Source organism: Haemorhous mexicanus, chromosome 26 (assembly GCF_027477595.1).
Source record: "Haemorhous mexicanus isolate bHaeMex1 chromosome 26, bHaeMex1.pri, whole genome shotgun sequence".
Taxonomy (NCBI): domain Eukaryota; kingdom Metazoa; phylum Chordata; class Aves; order Passeriformes; family Fringillidae; genus Haemorhous; species Haemorhous mexicanus.
In genome coordinates this window covers 2005751-2022870 of record NC_082366.1, presented here as the reverse complement: position 1 = coordinate 2022870, position 17120 = coordinate 2005751, and the positions used below count along the sequence as shown (strand labels likewise).

Below are 17120 nucleotides of genomic sequence, written 5' to 3'. Positions count from 1 at the left end.
AAACTGAAATCTGTTTTCCCAGCCCTGCTCCAGACAAGCCAGGGCCAGGACACCCAAGGAAGGCACTCACATGGTGCAGCCAGGCTGGCACAAGGGAAAAATGGACCCTGAGAGCACCAGCAATGGTTTGTGTCCTGAATCCCAGCACGGAGTGCCTGCAGCTCTGCTCTCACCTGCAATTCCCAATTTTCTTGGGAATTAGCAGGGCTGAGAGGAGGGAAAGGGATGTGCAAGGATTCCCAGGATAAGGCAGCTAACAGTGCTGGAATCCTGTCCAAACAACACCTTCCAGTCCTGAATCCTGGTTTTTCATTGTGTGAGGTATTTGGGGTCTTCCACATGACACCACCTGTCTAACAAAACCTGGAGACCCTTCCTGAATTAGGGAATTACACCCACTGACTGCCAGATTTTTCTTGCACTCACCTTGAGCACTGCTAAAATCAAAGCAGCCACAGAACTGCAGCTGTGAGGATGCTGCTGCCCTTCAAATGCCTCTCTGAGTGCATTTATCCTGCTTAGTGTGGCCTTGCAGATTCTCTCACCTCCACCAAACACCACTGCCAACTCAGATTTTGGAAAAGCTTTAAATTCTTTAAAGAGAGGCAGAAGAGACATTTGGCCCCTGAAATCATGGAAACTGATTATGGGGAGATAAAATGAGCTTTACATGTCAGCTGCTAACTTCCACTGCCCTCCTAAGACTTCCCTGCTGATAAGATCCCCCTTGGAAGCTGGTTCATGGAGCAGAACAAATTCCAGCAGCAATAAAACACTGAGAGATCCTTGAAGGAGGAGCAAAATGAAAATTGAATAGACATCATCTTCATAAAGGCAGCCTCAGCCCTGGGAGTGTTCAGGGTCAGGCTGGAGGGGGCTTGGAGCAGCCTGGGATAGTGGAAGGTTTCCCTGGAATGAGATGAACTTTGAGGTCCCTCCCAATCCAAACCCCTCTGGGAGTCTATAACAGATATTTAAAGGGAAAATTCTTTACTTATTAAAACTGCTGTCACTGACATGTTTTATGGAAAATCCTTTCCTTAGGATTTTTCCCTCCTGAGAAGCTGAGAGGCCTCAGGAACAAACTGCAAACAATTCTTATCTGCTGCTGTGGGATGCAGCAGGTGGGTCTGGGATTGGCCTCATCTGGTTGTTTCTAATCAATGGCCAATCCCAGTCCAGCTGTCCAGACTGTCTGGGTCACAGACAAACCTTTGTTATTGATTCCTTTTCTATTCTTAGCCAGCCTTCTGATTAAATTCTTTCTTCTATTCTTTTAGTATAGTTTTAATATAATATATATCATAAAATAATAAATCAGCCTTCTGAACATGGAGTCAAAATTCTCATCTCTTCCCTCATCCTGGGACCCCTGTGATCATTGTCACAAACTGCTTTGCACATTTCCCCCAGCAGCAGCAGCTGGAGTGAAGCCTGGGAGGTCCCCAGGGGGGTGGGACATTCCCAGGATGTCCCAAGGCAGGAGCAAACAGGAACTCACCACTTTCAGCTCGGGCACAGAGCGGCTCAGGGTCCATTCCTGGCTGTTCACAAAGGCATCTGTGGAAGAGGAGAACATTCCCAACGTCAGGATAATGCCATTTCATGCTCTGCTGCACACAATTTCATGCCACAGCTCCAGGAATGTGAGACCAAAGGTCTGATTCCTGGGAGGCTGATGGTCCAACATGACAAAAACCAGGGAAATTGTAGAAAAAATCCCCAAATTTCCCATTCTGCACAGATCTGCTCCCAGCAGCAGGTGCTCCCACACCATCCCAGAGCTCAAACCAACTCCAGTTAGAGCAAAGGCTCTCCCAGTGTGTTCCTGCTTGAGCCATTTCCCACCCACAGCAGCACATTCCTTCCCCACAGGAAAAGCCCTGGCTTTGTCACATCCATGTCACCCCCTGCAGCTGCAGCCACTTCTCCACCCAGGGAAATAAGGAAACCTGCAGGCTCTGAACCATGTTCTTTTCTGCTGCACATCACACTTCATGGCAGCAACTGCAGCAACCACAGTCAGTGGGAACAGCCCTGCTCAGGCAGGGGAAAATCTCTTTATTCCCCAAACACACCGTTTTTTCAGTAGCATAATCTAGGCAGAAATAAACCCCAGAGCCATTTACTAGGAAATTAATTAAAAACTGCTTGGGGCAGGGGTTGTTTCCTTGAAGCAAGGCAGGTTTATCACAGAAATTCAGCTCTTGGGGCTGCCCCTGGCTCCCACCTCACCACACCAAAGAACAGAAATAAGGCTCCACTTTTCTGGCTTTAAAACCATTTCTCGTTTTGTTCCTTCCATAAAGGCCTGGTCAGCTGTCAGCAAACAGAGAGTGATGTCTGTGTCACCAGTCCAGTGTGGATGCTGATTTAACCCTTTCAGAACCACAGAAAGCAGCTGAATGCTGCACAGGATGCTCCTGCTGACAGATCAGCTCCAAGCCCACAGAAATGGAGCAGCACTGAGATTCCTGGTGCTCCAATCAGTCCTGAGGCCTCAGGAGATGAGAGCTGCAAGATCACACCTGACCATGCTGGTTTTAAACAAACCTCTCAGGGTCCTGCACCATCAGCAGAGCAGGAGAAGGCTGTTTCATCTGATGTTTTTATCTGGAGAGTAAAGAAATTGGAGGCAATTTCCTACTCCAGAAGTGACCCAGAAACCATCCAAGCTCTCCCAGCACCCACCTACACACAATCACCAAGCAAACCTGTGTTTTCCACTATCTCCACTGAATATATTGCTTTTTCCTCAACAGCCCAAAAAGACCTCTTAGCCAGGAACTGGGAAACCTCCTCCAGTTTTACCTAACCCAGCACTCTGCATTGCAGCTGTGAATAAACCCTGTGTGTATGAGAACACAGGAGATAATCAGTGTTTGGGTACAGGTATGAGCTGCCTCCCACACCCTCACTGGCAGGGGAAGGAAAACCAAAGGCTCAGAGTGAAACTGGGTCAACCTTTGGCATTCCAGGTGCAGGAGAAGTCACTGTGCTCGTGCAGCTCCTGCTCCATGGCCTGAATTCCCACTGGAATTCAGGAAAACCTTCCTGAGCCACACCCAGGTGACAAGGACTTGAGATGGGGACAGAACCAGCAGCAGTTTCCATCTGGGAAATGGAAATGATTGAGGCATTCCAAAGGGACCACAGCTTGCTCTGGGATCTTCTCCTGCCTTCCTGGGGGGAGGAGTGTTTTCCCAGACAGGGAGCAATGGGATGGGGAGCTTTAGGGGGGTATTGGGGGGAAAATGTCACTGCCCTGACAGGAAAGCAGCAGCTCTCGTGGTTTGCTGTGGATTTGGGAAGGAGCAGCCAAGGCTGAAGGGGATGGGGAGGTTCCAGCTCAGCTCCAGACTCTCAGGAGTCAAGGAAAACCATCAGTCTCTTATCCCTGACTTGTGGGGGTTTAGGTGTGTGAAACAAACTGGGAGAGCTCCCTGTTAAATGTCAACAAGCTTCCATGAAGGAGAACCACTGGATTTTATCACCATGGAAGATTAAAAAAAGATGAGTGAGCAAATCACTACTGCTGACTTGGAGAACTGCAAAAAAAAATTTAAAAAAAAAAACCTGCCAAGCCAAAGGGGAGCTGTACAAGGGTAAAAGAACATCACAAATCCTGTAAAAACCTTAAAATATTATTTTGGAACACCTGTGCTTTCCAAAAGGACAGATCAGGGAGGCAGTGAAAGCTGAAATCCCAAAGAGCACAGAGGCCAAAAGACAAAGCAGAAGGTGGGCAGCTGCAGAAAGGAAGGATGGCCCAGCCCAAGGATGTGGATTTATTCCTCCTGCTTGGTCCTTCCTTCATCAACATGCACCAAAACCCCACACCAGGACCTTCCAAAACTGCATCAGATCTCAAGGACCCTCCATATGGGCAGTTTGTGCATTTTAGTCCCAATTAGCAATACAAGAAATAAAATAAAATTCACCTGACAAGGTGCTGGACTTCTTGCCAAAGCTACCTTCCCCTTTTTTACTAAAGCCCTTGGTTCCTGCCCCCACACAGGCTTTGAGTGTCCAAAATGCTTGAGAATGGTTGGAATTCCATTTTATTGCCAAAATATGCCTCTAAGAAACCACCAAAACACCAAAAACCCAAACACCTTGACCTCAACCCAACTAATTTAGATTTAAACTTCAATCTCCCACTTCTATTATCCCCAATTTGCAATTAATTCACATAAAGTCTTCCAGTGCCCTTTAAAAAAATAAAACCAACTTATTTCTGTTGGGAGATCCATGAGATTCCTCCACACTGGCATGTTTAGTGGGAATTACCACAGCTAAACACAGAACATGGCATGAAACAGCATTTGGTCTATTCTGCACTGTGAGGTTTGTGTGCCACCATTGGCATGGACATGGAAGCAGCCTCTACCCAATTCCTTCCAGGAGTATCTCAGGAAAAACTGATTTATTCCAAGATCCACAGAAGCTGGAGTGAAAAGGAAACACTCACAGGTAGAACATGACAAACAGGTTTGGGGATGATTTTCCTAAATAAAGAAAACTGACTTCCAGCTACAGCATGAACCATGGACCCACCAAAGTGGAGCACTCAGAGCTCACAAAACCCCCTGAAGCTGCAGCTTCACCCCCAGCACCACATGTTGATCCAAACCCACTGGAAGAGATTTGCATAAAGAACAGAGCCACATGGATGGGGCTGAGGAGCTGGGGTCTTGTTTGCATTACTGCCCAGCCCTGGAATCCCAGGGAACTCACCCTCCTCGTCCCACCACATGCAAGAGATGGCTTTTGTCAATAATTAATCACAGCTGCATCTGCTGCTCCTTTCATTTCTGCATCACTGATCAAAAGCTTCAAACACTCATGGTGTCACTCTTTAAAACCTGCCCCAAGACTGTTGAAGCTGCATTTCCTTCACAACATTTACACTGTCACAACAGGAGTCTTCTTTTTTTACCCCTCAATTCTTCTGTTTTGATTTCTAGCACTGCGCTAAAGCATGAACTCCCAAGAGCATCCTCACCTATTTTAAAACCTCCCTTTGGTAACTCAGCCCCACCCAGAGGAGCTTGCTTAATTCCAGTATTAACAATGAGATGTTGGTTCCACCCCATGAATCCCAGACCCCCATGTGGAGTTTGGGGTCACTTTGGGGTTTGGATTTGGTGTTTTGGGGTCAGTTTGGGACCCCCATGTGGGGTTTGGGGTCACTTTGGGGTTTGGATTTGGTGTTTTGGGGTCAGTTTGGGACACCCATGTAGGGTTAGGGTCAGTTTAGAGGTTTGGCCTTGCTGCCTTGGGGTCACTTTAAGGGTTTTAGGGTCGCTGTGTAGTTTGGGGTTGGAAGCAACCTTAAAGCTCATCCATTGCACCATGGGCAGGGACGCCTCCACTGTCCCAGGAGCCCTGTCCAAACTGTCCCTGGACACTTCCAGGGATGGGCCAACACCTCCTGGGGTGAAATCCTGGGGTTTGGGGGCCACTCTTGCCCATGTCCATGCACCCCATGGCACAGGAGAGCAGCTGACTCCAAGGTCTGACTGTGCCAATATTCCATATTTAAAAGCCCTGCTTAGAATTTCCCAACAGAAAAAAAAAATCCACTTCTTCAAATCCAGGAATGACCACTAAAACCTGAATAAATATCAGCAAAACAGTGTTAATGTGAGAACACAGGGTCAAGGCCAATCCCAGCATCCATGGCTCAGAAGAGGGGAGGGAAGTCATGAAAACCATGAAAAGGACTTAAATCTTTCATAATTCTTAGAAACGCAGCAAGAGCTTCCCTCAGGCAATCCCAAAGTTACTTTGCTGTCCCTCTAAAAGAGGAAAAGCTGTAAATAAATAAAATATAGAAAAGCCAAGGGGTTTCTCAGCTAAAGATCCTTTTTGCTAAGAACAGGAGCCCTCACCAACACGGGGATGAAGTTAAAAGCACCAACAGCCACGTCACGTGCTGCTCTCCCCCTTCTATAATTTCTGCACTAGAAGCAATATTTAGAGTTTCTTCTGCTTTGAAATAAAAACCTGAGAGTGAACTGGTACAGGAAATATTCCTACAAGCTCCCACTTGCCCACAGGGATGCAGATAAGGCCACACATGTCTCTCCTGGAGCTGTATCAAAGCAGCACTTTCAGGATGTAGTTCCCAAAGCTCCTGTGCTGATTTTCTGAGCAAAGAGGGAAATGTGCAGCTTTTGGGTTGAGACTTGTGATCCTCCTAAAACATGCATTTTTCACATTTTTCAGGGGGGTAATCTCCCAGCACATCCTCTCCAACCCAGCCCCCAGCACTTGAAGTCAAAGCATTGAGCCAGTTCCAACAGCAAATAGCAGAAAACCATCCTGACGTGTTGATTTCTGAGCTTTGCATAAAATATTATTTGGAAGATCGTGTCATGTTTCAAAAGGTTCTTTTTCTGTATTTTATGGGGCTCTGAGCACCCTTGATGGGTGGGAGGTGTTCCTGCCCATGGCAGGGGGTGGAACTGGTTGGGCTTTAAGGTCCCTTCCAACACAAATCACCCTGGAATTCTATGAACTTTTGTACCTGTTGTGTTTGGGTTTTTCAAATCAGTTTTTTATACGAGTCCTCTCTGCTCATTCACTCTGTCCCATTGCACCAAACAATAACTACAAAGCAGTAACAAATAAAACCTTTAGAAATCCAGCAGCAGCAGCAGCACCAGGATGATTTAAGGTTTTATTTCCTCCCTGCTCAGTGTGACAGAATCATGGATTCTATGGCTTCCCACTGGATGCCAGTTAGGAATTACTGCTGCAACCACCCAGCCCCAAGCAGTCCCTTTTTTCCTCCCTGAGCTGCAGATGGGTAATTTCTAATTCTCAGGCAGTTTAGGCAAAAAGCAGCATTGCAGCTCCCTGCCCTGCTCCTCCTGTGGGTGGGAGCTCCAGCCAGGCTCTGGGAATGCCATCCCAAAGCTGGATTTGCACCTCACCAACAGCACCAATGCCCACACTGCAGAGCAAGCCACCACAGTGCCACAGAGAATTCAATGCCAGCCCTAAAACCAGAGGGATTTCAGGAGCTGGCAGTTCAGGGCTCCTCCCATCCCCTGCCAGCCCTGTCAGGGTGGATAAAACCCCTCCAGCTCCCAGAGAAATGTTTGATATTGGGCAGATTTATCTCTGGCCGTGCCCAATTCCTAATTACAACCAGGAGAAGGAGGCTGAGCTTTGAGCAGTTCAGGCACCAGGAATCCCAGCCCGTGCTCATCAGAGCCTCCCTTATCTCTGACATCTGAAAAGCCTCTCCCAGTAACTGAGAACTGTATTAAAGAGATATTTAGGTCAAAGCTGTAATCTCTCCTCCAGCAGCAGCTGGCAGCTGCAGCAGCAGTGTTATCCTTTGTGCTGCCATGGAAACAAAAGGAGGACCAGGGATGCAAAGAGCTGCACCAGCTCCCCAGCTCAGCCTTTCCCAAAATCTGCTTCTGGGCTTGGGAGCTGGACAGCACTTGGCTCTCTGCACAGTATTTGGGGTTTGGCTTCAATTTTCTAAGTGTTCCAATCAAAAGGGGTTTTGCTGCTGGTAATATTCCCCCTCTCTCTCCTCACAGCTTCCAGGGGGTGCAGAGGTGTTATCTCCTGTGCTTCCTACAAAAGGAATGATCAATAATGGACCCCAGTATATTCCCAAAACCAGTCTCATGCACGAAGTTTTACATCCAACACCACCAAATTATTTATTTTGCCCTTAAATACAAAGCAGCTCCAAGCCTGACTACTCATCCTAAGCCTCCCCGCCCCACAAAACAAATCCCAAAACCAAACAGAGCAGATATTTTGGCTGCAGGCTTTTCACAAGGCAAAATAAATGACATCCTTAACAAGGAAAAACTTCCCATTCCCTGTATTTTCCCAGTGGGTTGGGTCCTGGAGCTGACACACACAGTTAGTGCAAGAGAAATTTAAATCCCAGAGATGAAACCAGAGTTTTCTCCTGTAGGAGAAGCACAGAGCAGGGCATGTTGTGGGTGAGGAGTGTCAGGAACAGTCAGTAACACTGAAACATCACTCAGTTCCAACCACATGCACATTCCCAGCACATCCCTCTCAGAAATGTGGCACTGGAATGCTGGGCCAGCCCCTTTTCCAACAGGCAGTGACAACCCCACCAAGAGGCTGAGAGGAATACAGAGAGCAGACAAAGAGAAAATGAAAGCAGCACAACTGCTCCGTGCTCCAATAAAACTGGGCAGGGAAATGATCATCTCTGCAGTGCAGGGCAGGAACATCTCTGATTTCAGGCAATAAAGAACATCTCCTAAGGGCCAAATCCCCACAGAAATTCAGCTAAACAGAACCACAGCAGCAGTGGGAAGCAGGAGGAAAAAGAAGGCGCTGGAGAGGAGAGGGGATGGTTGGTAAATGCTTTGTTTTGTTGTGCCTGCCCAAAAGCAGGGCAGGGTGAGAGGTGAGATCTGATTTGTGACAGGGGAGATCTGTCTGGTGACAGGGGAGATCTGATTTGTGACAGGGGAGATCTGATTTGTGACAGGGGAGATCTGCTTGGTCCCATCTCCTGCCTCAAGGGAAGGGCAGTGCCAGCACAGCAAAGAGGATCCCACAGGGAACTCAGTCTCAAGTTTTGACTTGAGACAGGCAGGAGGGAAAATCCACAACTAAATCCATGTCCCAGCAAGGATGTCCAAAGCACCCTTCAAAACCCACAGCCTGGGCTGCCTCTGCTGACTAAAACACAGACCAGGCATTAGCCTTTCTTATTCAGATCTGAATATTAATGAGGAACCTCCCTGAGAAGCATCAAAGATGAAAAGGGACAGCTTCTGCAGCAGGCACAAGAAAAATCAACATGAAAGGATAAATTAAAAAAGATGAAGTGGGGGGAAAAGAGCATTTTGAAAGAATATAGGAGCAGATTTATCTGGCAAGAAGAAAGCCACAAAAAAAAAATGGCAGGCTGCAAAGACTTTTAGCTCTTCAGATAGGTAAGAATGGCTGCAACTCAAAAAAAAAAAAAAACAGGAAAAAAAAAGCAAGGGGAACTTGGTCACTACTTGATAGAGAAGAAAATGGAATCATGGAATATCCAGAGCTGGAAGGGACCCACAAGGATCATCCAAGTCCAACCCCCACCCTGCACAGACACCCCAACAACCCCACCCTGGGCACCCCTGGCAGAGCTGTCCAAACCCTCCTGCAGCTCTGGCAGCCTTGGGACAGTGCCCAGCACCCTCTGTGGGCAGAACCTTTTCCTAAAATCCAGCCTAAAGATCCCCAGCACAGCTCCAGAAGCAACAGTGAGTAAAATCCATCCCACAGGAAGGGATGCCCAGCCCAGCCAGGATGCCCAGCCTGGCCAGGATGCCCAGCCCAGCACTCACAGAGGAGTTGGTTCTGGGGTAACACCTGAGCATCACCAACATTTATGCAGCAGAACATGAAGCAGGTGGCAGTAAATGAGCAAAACCACAGCAACCTTGGGGGAAAAGAGGTCTAGGAGGGAGGAGAGAATGGGAATATCAAGGCAGGCTTAATGAAACAGAAGTGCAAACACCTGAGAGTGTCTAACACCAAACCCCAAACTAAAACTCGGCAGGGGCCTGGGGTGCCAGGACAAGGGGGAATGGCTTTAAACAAAAGGAAGGCAGGGATGGATGGGATATTGGGAAGGAATTCCTCCCTGGGAGGGTGGGCAGGCCCAGAGCAGCTGTGGCTGCCCCTGGATCCCTGGCAGTGCCCAAGGCCAGGCTGGACAGGGCTTGGAGCAGCCTGGGACAGTGGGAGGTGTCCCTGCCATGGCAGGGGTGGCACTGAATGAGCTTTGAGCTCCCTTCCACCCCAAACCATGCTGGGATGCTGTGAGCAAGCAGCTGAGGCAGAGGCAGCCTCTCCCCACAACCAGAGCCCCTAAGTGTTTTACCCTCAGCTGTGCATCTCTGCTGAGGACCCTGCCAGCTCCTGCAGGCACTCACAGCTCCATTGTCTTTGGGATTACAACAAAAGGGAAAACTGCTGGGCTGGGTTTCAATCTGCCTCTTCCCAATTTCACAACGTGCTTCTTGACCCTTAAGTAAGCAGGGACAAACAAGAGTGACTCCACCTTGAGCTCCCCCTCCTCTCCCATGCTGATCCCCCCCGGCTGCCCCACTCCTCAGGGGGGTTGCTCCTGCCTGGACCAACTCCACCTCCCTTTTTCTCTCCCCACCCTGACCCACAGCAAGCTCAAGCCACCAGGACATCCAGCACCAACCACCACCAGGTTCTTCTGCAGCTGTGCACAAGCAGCTCCTGCTTTTTGCTTTCCCTGGGCATCATCAGAACCTGAACCTGAACGGGCTGCAGCTGATTCCTCCAGGATTTGCTGCTGGGTCTTTTCAACACAAAAATAAAAATCAATTATTTATTCCCAGACATGATTTCCTACCTTAAAAAACTTTCATGCACAAGAGGACCCTGCCTCTTACCTGATGGCAGCTCAGCTCAAGTCTTCAGCAAGAGCAATCAAAATGAGCAATTCCCTTTGTCCTCCCCTGCAGAACTCAGGTAACTGTGAGCTGTGATTTTCTCCATAAAAGCCAAGGCTGCCCTACCCCAGTACCTCATTTACCCATCCCCTAGAGACCCACTCTCAATTCCAACTCTGAGTGTGATCAATGCACACAGAGGCAAACTCTGCCCTTGTCACACCCAGGATGGAGTCAGTGTGCTTTAATGGGTGTGATCCTACACCCAACTGAACCTACAACAGCTCCTACAACCCAGCTGAGCCTACAACAACTCCTACAACAACCCCTACAGCCAGCTTGAACCTACAACAACTCCAACAATCAAACTGAACCTACAACAACCCCTATAACCCAGCTTGAACCTCCAAAAACTCCTACAACCCACCCTGAACCTACAGAAACTCCTACAACCCAAACCCAGCTGAACCCACAAAAACCCCTACACCCCAGGTGAACCTACAGAAACTCCTACAGCCCAGCTTGAACCTCAACAACTCCTACAACCCAAACCCAGCTGAACCTGCAACAACTCCTCCAAAAACTCCTACAACCCAACTGAACCTACAACAACTCCTATAACCCAGCTGAAACTGCAAACACTCCTACAGCCCAGGTGAACCTACACAAACTCCTACAACCCAGCTTGAACCTACAACTCCTATAACCCAGCAGAACCTCCAAAAACTCCTATAACCCAAACCCAGCTGAACCTACAACAACCCCTACATCCCATCTGAACCCACAACAACCCCTACATCCCAGCTGAACCCACAACAACCCCTACACCCCAGCTGAACCCACAACAACCCCTACATCCCAGCTGAACCCACAACCCCTACATCCCAGCTGAACCTACAACAACCCCTACATCCCATCTGAACCTACAACAACCCCTACATCCCAGGTGAACCCACAACCACCCCTACATCCCAGCTGAACCCACAACAACCCCTACATCCCAGCTGAACCCACAACAACCCCTACATCCCAGCTGAACCCACAACAACCCCTACATCCCAGCTGAACCCACAACAACCCCTACATCCCAGCTGAACCTACAACAACCCCTACCTCCCAGCTGAACCTGCACTCTTCCCCCCCCTAAATGCCCCTCCCCATCACTGCAGAGCAGTGATGCTGCCTTGGAGCATTCCTCATCCTTCTGCTGCCCTGGGCCACCTGCTGCAGTGACAGCACCCAAACCCTGCAGGGCACAAGTTCAACCCCAAACCAGCCCAACTTCCTTGCCTGTCCACCCAAAGCTGTGCTCTGCCATCATCTGATCTTTCCCAGTGCCTTTAGCTGGGGCTACAGAAGCTTTGTGCAGAAGTTCATCTAGAAAAACACTTCCCCTCTCCACCAGGGAAATGATGACTTGTTTATGCAACACATTTCTGAAAACATTTTTTAGAACTGCAGTCATGTCTCCCAGATTGCTATGCTGGTTGTCAAAACAGAGCCTCTTTTTCCCTGGCTGCACCATATGTAATCCTAAATCCCCTTTCCTTAACTTGATATCACCCATGCAAGATTTGGAGATGATTAGTGGAAAACACACAAATGAGACACTGTTCTCCAGAGAACAGCCCAGCAGGGAGAATCTGACTGGGTTTATATTTATTAGCCTGATGCACATCTCACTTTGTTTAAACAAAGCTTTTGTCAAATGTCAAAAAAAAAAAAAGTTAATGCAATCCAAGGCATGGTCTCAAAGGGAACTAATGCTGATCTGGAAGCAGTGCAAAAGCCTTGGTTACAGCAACAGGGAAACAGTGCAAGGGGGCCCATTCTCCCTCACTTGAGGAGAAAAAGGCTGATTTCCTCAGAACCTAAAGCAGGAAGGTGGGGAACACCTGCCCTGTGTGCATGAGAGCATCTCCCTGACCTGATGGGGACAGGAGATGGCCCCATAAAGGTTCCCAGCACAGGCAGGTGCCCTGGGTGCTCTCCCTGCCCTGTCTCCCTCCCCTGGGAGCTCTGCTCTGGCAGCACCCTCACCCCAGGTGCTTCAGCTGCACTATTGGTTTTTACCTTCCTGCAGCAAGGCTGATCCCCACTGACTCCATTTCAGGACATGAAACCAGCACTAAAACCTGGCACTTGGCACAGCTGAGCCAGGGCTGCACCCTGGAGCCAGCACAAAGCCAAGCAAGCAGGGAAGGGCTCAGTCAGCCAGCACCCTTTGCCTGAAAAGTGCTTCAAAACAGTTAACAACAGTCAGAAAAGATCTTCTGTGACCAAAAGCTCCATTAGGAAAGAGTTTCCTTCCACAGCTGCCTGTTTAAAAAGCACCTGCTACCACCAGGCATTTTGGAAAGCACAGGAGCCATGCAAGTCCAAAGGATTTCTTCTGGAAAGCACAGGAGCCATGCAAGTCCAAAGGATTTCTTTTGGAAAGCACAGGAGCCATGCAAGTCCAAAGGATTTCTTCTGGAAAGCACAGGAGCCATGCAAGTCCAAAGGATTTCTTCTGGAAAGCACAGGAGCCATGCAAGTCCAAAGGATTTCTTCTGGAAAGCACAGGAGCCATGCAAGCCCAAAGGATTTCTTTTGGAAAGCCAAAGCATTGCTGACATGAACTTCCGACCCAGAGGCTGCAGCACAAAGGCTCTTGCAGCTCTCCCTGCAGATAAAGCTGCAGGGATGGAGGAAGGAAAAAGCACCAGGATGCCAAGATCCATTCCCTGCCATTCCTGGGGCTCCTCCTCCTCCCCTCCACACAGCACCTGGGGAATTATTGCAATGCCTGAGATCTAAATCAACACAGAACCACTGCAAATATCCACTTGTTAATCCTTCTCCATTTGAGCCTTAGAAAGCTGAATCTTTACTTGTGCCAGAACTGGTAATATGACATATTTAAAAAAAAAAAACCAAAAAAACCACTCATCCAGGAATCAGAGTGTTGTGGGTCTCTGCAAAAACCCTGCCCTCTGGCTATGCTCTTATTTGTGTTTCCTGGGTGAAGCAAAAAGCTCAAGTGTGTTTTCCAAGTTCCAGCAGGCTCCCACCACCTCAGGCACACCCTTGAAACTCAAAGCCCTGCACTAGAAATGAGATCTTTAAAGGAGCCCGTGCAGAGCTCAGTTAGCAAAAAGCAATTTTGTTCACCTAAGAGACCAAACCCCTCTGTCCCTAAAGTCCTGGCCCTGATGCTTTTCACACTTGCTATTTCACAGCATGCAAATGAGGCCTATTAAAGGATAATTTGGAAAAAATGAGCTATTTCTGCACAAGGCCTCTTGCTGCATCTTGACCTACAATGTGCTCTAGCAAACCACGCTGAAAACTGAGTCCCTGCTAAAGCCCTGCACCCAAACACTTGAAATTCTCCTTTCAAATTCTGTTCCCTACTAATCCTATAACCTCCAATTTCCTTTACATGAGCTGAGAAAGGAGAGCTGGGGGCCAGTTTTTATTCTTTGTCACCTCTGTGCCACTTCCTCAGGTAAACTCCACCCCATCAGCCACTGAAATTCATTATAAAAAAAATTCTTTTCATGTTTAGGGGAAAAAAAAAGGTGCCAAAAAACCCACCTCAAGATCTAAAATGCAGTTCAAAGCCAACAAGAAGGGTGTCAGCCTCTACTCCAGCAACACCACCAGCACTCACTGCTCAGAAAACAATTAACACAATCAAGTGCAGCCTGAAATCCTTAATAAAGAGCAGCCACATGGGGAAACAGCCTCCAACCCCCAAAGATCCCCCCAAAAGCAGCACAGAAGGTGTGACCCTGAATGCAGAGCCCAGAGGGACCAGCCCTGCCCTCTGCAGAGCTCCCAGAGCCAGGGAGCTCTGTCCTTGGGCTCTCTCACCAACATCTGCTCAGCACATCCAGGAACATCAAAACCACCTCTGGCTCCTCCTCCCCACTGCCAGGATTTGTTTTTTTCCCAGGCAGAGGCAGGGGGAAGATGAGGAGAGCAGCTGGAGCAGACCCCAGCACAGCTACAGCATTCTGGATTTTTTTTTTTTTTTTTTGAAGCTGCAGTGCCATCAGAGTTCACGTCCCAGAATGAAAACAAAGCAAACCCCAAAATAAACTTCACTCTCTTACTAATTAAAGGGATTCTTTCCTCCAGGAAGGCCAACACAAACCACTGCAGTGGGGTTAAGGATGTATTTTTAGCACTCAGTCCTTCCAGCATTTTTATGGAGGCTGTGCAGGGAAAGCAGAGCCTGGTTCCCCCTGCAGCATCACCAAAAGCTCTGTCTAGGAAAGGGGTTTTTTCCTCCCCCTTAAATTTATTTGAAATGCCACAAGACATTTGCATGAGCTCAATCCCAACAATACTGGAATTCCCTCTCCAGCATCCCCATTTTCATTCCCTGTCAAGGATCCAGTGAATTTTGACAGCCACCAGAGAATCCCAGAAGGGTTTGTAGGTCCCTTCCAACCCAAACCCATCTCATTTCACCCCTGCCATGGCAGGAACACCTTCCACTATCCCAGGCTGCTCCAAGCCCTGTCCAGCCTGGCCTGGAACACTTCCAGGGATGCAGCAATTTCAAAAGCTATCTTATTTAATAATTCTGGCACATTTTTAATCGCCTTTGCTGCCCTTTCCACTTCATTCACAGCAGTGATGGGGCCTTACCACACTGCAGGTCACACTGCCAACAAATCACATTATTTAGAAGATAAAAGCCTGAACTTACCAGTGACAGGCATGGGTTTGAAAGCCAAGGAAAAACAAGCATTTCTAAATTTACTGTCTGCACCTAGCTCTAGGAAACTGTTCCCAAAGGCATGACATATGAAAATCTCACTTTCCCTCCACAAGTCCAAGTCCCAGTTCAAGTTTTTGAACAAGCCAACAAGTTTCCACTTGTAACTTGCTCCCAAATGATGGCTGTAGGGTTGTTCCAACCACATTCCAGGTTTTTTTCTCTTGACTGCTCAAGACATCTAACCCCAGGATTAGAAAAATGGCATCAAGCTGTAGCTGATGGAATCAGCTGGAAAAGTGAGGTGCCTCCTGCTCTGAGTGTTCTGCTTAGGGAAATTGGTTTAATTAAATCAACTGGAAATTAAAGCTGGTTTAATACAGAAATCTGAACAATTTATTCAGATTCAGTGGATGTGCTTATTATCCATATATGCAAGATAATGAGGGGCCAAGTCTTTATATATGGTGGTAAAAAATTCCCAGCAGTGAAATCTCTTCATTCCACAGAACTCTGAGGTTTTACCATGTTCAAGAATAAACAATTTTATCCTAAACACCAACACTAAAACCCAAACCATTTCATAACAGCGGCTTGGGTGACTCCCAACACCTGAAATCCAAGTCTCCACCCCATTTTATTAGAAGGCAAAGGTAATGCCAGCTGCACCAGCTGGCCCCAATTAAACACCTCACCTTTATCAGCTCTGGAAGCATTTCCTGGTGGGCTGAGACCCACCCACCATTCACATCCCTGCTGACTCACACAAACATTCATCAGCCTTTAAAGGTGCTGTTCTACCACCTTCTGCAAACTCCAACCAGCTCAGGGAGGTGAGGAGAGCACACTGAGGGAGCTGACAAGATCCACCTGGATGTGCAGCAGAATATTCCATTCAATAAAAGCAGAATATTCCCCATTCCATCAAATATTCCCATTCAATAAAAGCAGAATATTCCATTCAATAAAAGCAGAATATTCCCCATTCCATCAAATATCCCTATTCAATAAAAGCAGGGTGAACAGTTCTAGCAGCTGCTACTTGTTTATGTAAAAACATACTTGCAGTTATTAAAAATCACAGAATAATGTGGCTTGGAGAGGGCCTTAAAAAATCCTCCACTGCCATGGGCAGGGACAGCTCCCAGCAGAGCAGGCTGCTCTGAGCTCCACTCACCCTGAGCACCCCAAGAGAAAGGCACAGAGCTCAGATTTCAGATAATCCCTCTTGCCCAGCACATCTTCCCCTGATCCACACCATGAGATGAAGATCTCAGGATAATTTGCTCCCTTTTATCTGCCTGGGTACCAGCCTCCCCAGCAAGAGCAGAATATTTACAGATCATTTTAGGACTGGTCATTTCCCAGTTTATCAGTTTTAAAAGAGTGGGAGGATCACATCCTGCTGCCCTTCCCTCTGGCAGGACCCACAGGAGGCTCAGAAAATCTCAGAGCAGTTTTAAGCAGCATCACCTTACCAGGCTGCATGACAAAATTAAAGGCTGCACACAAACCAACTTCTTTTGGAGCAGAAAAATCCAACAGTTCTGATGGAAAAGCTGACAATGCAAACTGAAAATATTACCTTGGATGGGCTCAAACTGCCCTCTCCAATGAATCCCTGCTTCCAGAGGTGCCTCCAGGCTCTGAAATGCTGCTTCCCTTGGAGGAAATGCTGCCCAGGTGCTTCTCGTGAGGGGATTTTCATTAAAAAGTCACTGTGATGCCCAGCACCACAGCTGAGCATCATCCACATGCCCTGCTCTAGCCCAAGCACCAGGGACACCTCAGAGAGTGGCTGCATCCCTGTTACAACCACAGGAAATCCAGGATGGAAAAGACCTCCAAGATCAAGTCCAAGTAGCTGAGCCAGGTGTGTGCTCACAACCATGTTTGTCACCTGTAAAGCTCTAAAGCAATCCTCATGGTGAATTATACCAAGGCTACAGCAGAAAAAAGAGAAAAATCTCAAACTA

At 47.9% G+C, this 17120-nt stretch overlaps 1 protein-coding gene across 8 annotated transcripts in view; it reads right to left on the bottom strand.

Moving 5' to 3' along the window:
- AGAP1 (ArfGAP with GTPase domain, ankyrin repeat and PH domain 1) overlaps positions 1-17120 on the bottom strand; it is a 329227-nt gene that overhangs the window by 228095 nt on the left and 84012 nt on the right. For all 8 annotated transcript variants that reach the window (XM_059868340.1, XM_059868339.1, XM_059868337.1 and 5 more), the window contains one exon: positions 1502-1560. In XM_059868340.1, coding sequence (XP_059724323.1) covers positions 1502-1560 — 59 coding nt within the window. The remainder of the gene's footprint in view (positions 1-1501; positions 1561-17120) is intronic.